Source organism: Pocillopora verrucosa, chromosome 11 (genome assembly GCF_036669915.1).
Source record: "Pocillopora verrucosa isolate sample1 chromosome 11, ASM3666991v2, whole genome shotgun sequence".
NCBI lineage: Eukaryota > Metazoa > Cnidaria > Anthozoa > Scleractinia > Pocilloporidae > Pocillopora > Pocillopora verrucosa.
This window is the reverse complement of record NC_089322.1, coordinates 14,449,492-14,455,334: the sequence shown is the minus strand read 5'-3', so window position 1 is coordinate 14,455,334 and position 5,843 is coordinate 14,449,492. Positions and strand designations below refer to the sequence as shown.

Below are 5,843 nucleotides of genomic sequence, written 5' to 3'. Positions count from 1 at the left end.
CATTTATCGGACAATATCTCAGCCGCGGACTTTATCATCCGACATACAAGCTGCCTGAAGGGGTTTAGTAACTAAAATATCATATTTTTGAACAGCAGATAAATTGCTATTAAGATTGGTAAAGTAAGAAGATCTGGAATATCTAATCTCTGTCAAGAGCGATCGCTGAATTTCAGCTATGATTCCTTCTTTTAAATACGTTTTTTCGGAAATTTTGCCAAGCCATACTATCCGCCATTGCTCTTCTGCCCAAAAATAAAAAAAAATTGAATAAATAAATGAATAAAAACTACCACGCCTCGGCCCTCGACCCGGTATCCTCAACTTTCGACCAAAAAAGGGGCAAACTCGATGCGCCACAAGACTAAAACTATTTCTAAATAACTGCCTTGCTCACTGCTAGCTTTGTCTCAGAAATATTTTTGTGTGCTCTTAGCGAAAAAAAAAAAAAAACACCAAAACGATCCCCTTATGATCCGAGCAGAGCGAAACACAGCGAATCGCGTTTAGTTTTAGCCTTTTTCGTTAGACTGAGATCTCAGTCCGTGGATTTCTTTTTTCCTTTGCCGTTTGTTTAGTTCCCCTGGAAAATGCTCCTTAATGAAAAGGAACTGTGCCAAAGAACTCGACAAAAGATGGAGCTCAACCATCAAATTTCAATGAAAGCAAAATAATTAAACTGAGTAAGAACATCTGCCCTTACATGTCCAGAATACAAGTAGGTGCTAATTGTTTTTTATTTTATACATACTGAGACTTTCACGACCAAATCAGTTGTCTTAAAACCCAGTTCACAGCTGTTTACAGCCAATTAAATCAGAGGAACGACAATTTCACGAGTGGAGTAAACGTTTCGTCCAATCACGAAGAACCTGTCAGAAGTACTGGGTTTGTGCGCCTTCTCCTCTTCCTGCCCCGTCAGTTTACTTGGAACTTAGCTTCATCGTTGGTTGTGTAAACATTTTGAAAGGGATTGGGAGTTCTGTAGTCACATTTATTTATTAAAATTAGCTTTTTGAGATGGCAGAAACCTCAAGTTTACGATTTCTTGCGTTAGAAAAGCCCCTTAAATGAGTTTCTTCAGGAGGAGGATACTGAGCTCAAAGTCTTCAATATGCAATGCCGCGAGCGACGCAAATAACAATACTTCACGCTCTGCTGCAACCAACACTTTGAAGGCCGAAGCGGAGGCTTCGTTTATAAAAACCTCGATGCTTCCTGCAGCTGTTCCCTTCAGTGGAGCCATGTTCCATGGTGGATAATTCAACATTACTATAAACACTGTGAACAAGTCACCAGGCACTTAAACAGATGGTTTAATTTCTATGGAACGAAGCTACAAACGAATCAAACGAATTCTTGAATCGTCGGATGAAAACGACAGCCCACCACTTCAAAGGAAAACTTTAACTGGCTTTTTTAAAAATATTATTAGAGTGATCGACTTTATCATGAATAAAGCTTGTTTGAAATTTTGTAGAGCTTCTTAAACTCATTTGTACGCAGTTAGAGCTATGTTTTTGCAAGTGAAAGCAGAGTGTTCACTTTTATTTCAATGACTTGTAAGCTTATTTGAAAATAAAATAAAACGAAACAACAACAGAAAAAAGTGAAAACTCAATATGTATGAAAGAAAAAAATTGCAGAAGCAACATCACCAACTCGTACAAAAAAGGCCGTACACTTGCCCTCCCATGAAGTAATCTATATTTATTTGATAATCACAACATTTTTTCTTCGCAAAAATTAAATGATCACCGAGCCAAATATTAATTTGAAAGTAATTATGTATGCACGAACCTAGCAAAATGTTAGGTCGAAAGGCGGATTTGAGCGTGGGTGGTCAATAGCTCGATAATGAATATCAGATAGTACCTTATTCATTCAAAGGTTTATCATGAAAAAAGGCACCTGCGTCAGACAGTAGTTTGTGCTTCTTAACTAGAAATCTAAATGCTCTATCTAGGATATGGTTATCGATAAAAATTTCAAAATGTCACATTCAAAGCTAACCGACCAAAATCCTACTTTTTTCTAGGGCTGTGAGTTTAAATCAGGACTCTTTTAAACATCCAAAAAATGAAAGGTCTAGACGTATTGCGTAAGAGAACCGTTTTCGTGTTTGATCACAGATCCCTTGTCATCTAATAGGCCGGAAAAAGGTTCACTCTCATTTGCTTTGCGCGAATAACCAAATGTGAGCCATAAAAAGTCCTTCTAAAAAATCGTCCAGGAAAATTAACGAAATGTACTCGGAAAAACCGCTCTTCACCAAGCTGATAATGAGCGGGTTGACCACCATGTTAACTCTGGTGTCTGCCTGTTGTAATGGCTTTGTTATTGCAGTCGTTGCCAGATTCAAATCGTTACGAACAGTTCCAAACATTCTCCTTTCCAACCACGCTCTGGCTGACTTGGTCAATGTCATCATCTGTGTGCCTCTTTACATGATGTACACCGTTTTAGAGGCCAGTTGGTTTCGAGGGAAGACTTTGGCAATCATGACAAGTTTCTTTGACCGAGTTTACATCGCCATCAACCTCACCTCGCTGTTGGCGATGATCGTAAACATTTTCCTTGCCATTTCCTATGACATGAAGTACAGCATCTGGAAAAGCAACAGAAAAGCCTTACTGTGCGTTTTTCTGATCTGGTTGATTGGCATCGTGTTCGTGATTGTCGCCTCCATCCCCCTTCTCAACATAGATCTTGGAAACGCTCATGTCACTGAGTACAGAGCGGTAATTTACGAGCAAGGAAAATATTTTGTGGCACCGTTCATGGCATTCTTCATCATTTCTGTTGCAATTCTTGGCTTCTTGACAACTCGCGCCATAAAATCGCGACGAGAAGAGGTATTAAATGACCTATTCCTGGTCAACTCTCTGCATTATGGTGAAAACTTTAATAAATATACCTTATAAAACTAAAGGTACTCGAAGCCTCTTCGTATAGTGAGATCACCAGCTGGTTTCCTAAGACGGGGAAAGGGGGGTCCGAAAGTCTGCCCTTACGGCGGACTGGTGGGGCTTGTTTTACCTCTTGGCTGACTCCAAAATGTATGCGATGACAGGATCGAAAGTTACTACTCAATATGAAGTATTCATGTCATGAAATCTTGAAATATTTCGAAGCTTATTTATGCTCTGTTTTGGATTAAAACTTCTATGTTATTCTAAATCAAAGTTTAGATTTCCCACCCCCCCCCCCTTCCCTCTACCCCTCCACCTGCGCGCATTACAGGGTTTTGTTCTGTTTTCTTAACTACCTCCCCTCCCATCCAAACTCTCCACCTCGAAATAATAGACGATATGAGTAAAGGCAAGGGGGGGGGGGGGGGTGTCGGGAATACGCGTGAAAAAGGTCGTAATGTTATTATTTTTATTTTTCAGCGGGCTGAGATGAACTTAAGCCCTCTACAAGCCGAAGTTCGTTTGAAACGCGACATTCGAGCTTGCAAAACCATCGCCATAATAATCGCTACCAACTTCTTTACCCATGTTCCGGCAATATTATTCGCAATGGTGGATTTGGAAAATGGTTCATTGGCCCAATCCTGGCTTGCATTCTTTGCAGTCTACATTCACTACCTCAGTAGTGCATTGAACCCGATTATTTACTATGTACGAAATAGTCGATTACAATCCGCTCTCAGGCAGTTTCTGAAAGATCCCCTTGGATCTCGTGACTTAAGAGAGAACGCTGTTATCATGATCAAAGCAAGAACCATGAGTAATAATAACAGCATAGTAGGAACAAAGGACAACAGAGTGGAGCATGCATGCGAAAGCGAACTAGATCTGCGTGGGGGCCTAACAAGGCGAAATATTTCAAATGATCAGGAAAACGAAGAGATCATCCTTTCCATAAACACGATACCGATCGAGGCCTGGGCTTAAAAACAACACGGAACACGAGGGCTGTAGAATGCCACGCCCAGAAGTGCCCTCAACTCCTAACTCATACTAGGAAGAAGAGCTAGAGATTAAAAGGAAAAAAGAAGACATGTACTTGGACAAGGGAAAAACAAAGTGCAGAAGATCCTAATGGATAAAAGTGAGATATCTCTTGTGGTGAGTCCTCTCTTGAAAGAAAAGTTCATACACGTGATATTATCGACTTAAAGGTGTCTACAGAACCTGACGTAGTCAATTTTGTCCTAAGCGGGCATCCCGCCATTCTCCACGGGTGACTGCTTAGTGCTTAGGGCAGTTTCGACTTTATTACCTCTCAGAGGATCACAAGTCATGTTGATCGGTTGAGGAGTATCTCCACCCTGCAAGAGGTAATTTCAATACTGAGATACTCATGAACACAATTCTCAGTGTTTCTCAACGAATGAGGAAAGGTGCTTTACAATATCATTAATTCTAACGATGATAGGTGCGAGAAATTGATATTGGATCAACTGATAATCCCCTAGTTGATGTTTTTCCTCATTTGCATCAGTTGTCTGCATAACGTGGTACTGTATTGTAAGGAGAAATCATGTCTTGGTCATGCTTAGGATTAAAGAGTTAGGCAACCAAACTAAACTGATAACAATTTTATCAATAGGCAGGAGCCCATCTCCTGCAATAGGTTAAACTTTGAGAAAGTAAGGCTATAGCTTTTACACCCTAAAATCAGTTTGTATATTCTCCATGCTGTTACGCTGTTTCTATGCATTTCAAAATAAAGTACATATTTATGCTTAATTCACTCTTGTACATAACAGATTAACAATAAATAAAAATAATTTTAACACACTGATAAATTGCTCTAATGAAGAGCCTGGAGGCTAAATAAGTGATTAGTTTTCAAGTTAACCTCCAGTTCAGTTAAGTTGCTTAAATATGTCAAATGAAGGAAAAAAGAATGATTAATTCGAAGCTCCAACATCCTCCCCCATACAACCCACTGGCATTTTGGCCCTGAGGGGCAGAATTTGAGCCAACCAATCTTGAAAAGTTCAAACACCCAGCGTATTGTCTGAGGGTGGAGGTGGGGGATTCTGTACGGATTTTGAACCCATAACCTCCCATTTGGCTTGTTAGCTCAGTTGGTAGTGCACTGCACCGGTATTGCAGAGGTCATCAGTTAAAATCCTATACAGGCCTGGATTTTTTTCAGGCCTTATTTTCATTACTGCGATGATCGCTTCCATATTCATTTCTTTGCCCGCAGTTCACATATGATTTTCATATATTTACAGTCAATAGTAATACTTCAATATAATAATATTTTGGTTTGTCGATGATGTGGTACTCTGGAATTTATGAGAAAGCAAGGCTCTGTTCTGTACGATACTTGTGAAATATAACCCCTTTGGTATATAAATCCTGCTATGGTCATTAGCAAAGCCAGCTTCCTTTCCCCAGGCTTGGCCACTTGAAGAAATCCGAGCGGCGCCGGGACGAAATCATGTCGCTAATCATGGCTAATCTTGTTACAGTATTAATTGCTGACCTAGAAACTGTTGTTTTCTTTCGTTACCACTAATGGTTTGAGCGTTCTGACCAGATGCCCATCAAGGGAAAGACGCTTTAGCGTTTAACTGTTAATTTTTTTAAAATGTTAATAAAGCAATAGAGCTTATGTTCACTTGCATAAATAAATTTTGGGCCCGAATCGTTTTAGCCCGAGCCACTTAGCTATGATATAAATAATATAAACTCTATTACTATTAGTATCACTTTGGAGGCATTGATTAAATAAAAAACTGAAAAAATGACAACAAAACAGTCTGAACAATCACACAAGCGTCACAACTTAATGGCTTTTATTTTCCTCCATTAGCGAATAGAAAAGCCTTGACTACACTCTGTTCTGTTCTAAAGCACGCAGGAAGCTTCTAGAATACG

General features: G+C 39.6%; 1 protein-coding gene across 1 annotated transcript; it reads left to right on the top strand.

Moving 5' to 3' along the window:
• Nucleotides 1–2,246: 2,246 nt before the first annotated feature.
• LOC136284201 (5-hydroxytryptamine receptor 2A-like) lies at nucleotides 2,247–3,899 on the top strand. Its single transcript, XM_066174046.1, has 2 exons — nucleotides 2,247–2,855; nucleotides 3,393–3,899. The coding sequence occupies exons 1-2, from the start codon at nucleotides 2,247–2,249 to the stop codon at nucleotides 3,897–3,899; spliced, it is 1,116 nt and encodes a 371-aa protein (XP_066030143.1).
• Nucleotides 3,900–5,843: the final 1,944 nt, after the last annotated feature.

What these genes read in the sequence shown, in the direction of transcription:
- LOC136284201 (XM_066174046.1), top strand. Translation starts at nt 2,247, where the DNA reads ATGTACTCGGAAAAACCGCTCTTCACCAAGCTGATAATGAGCGGGTTG. An exon ending in TAAAATCGCGACGAGAAGAG is followed by an intron (nt 2,856 to 3,392) that starts GTATTAAATGAC and finishes TTTATTTTTCAG; the next exon opens with CGGGCTGAGATGAACTTAAG.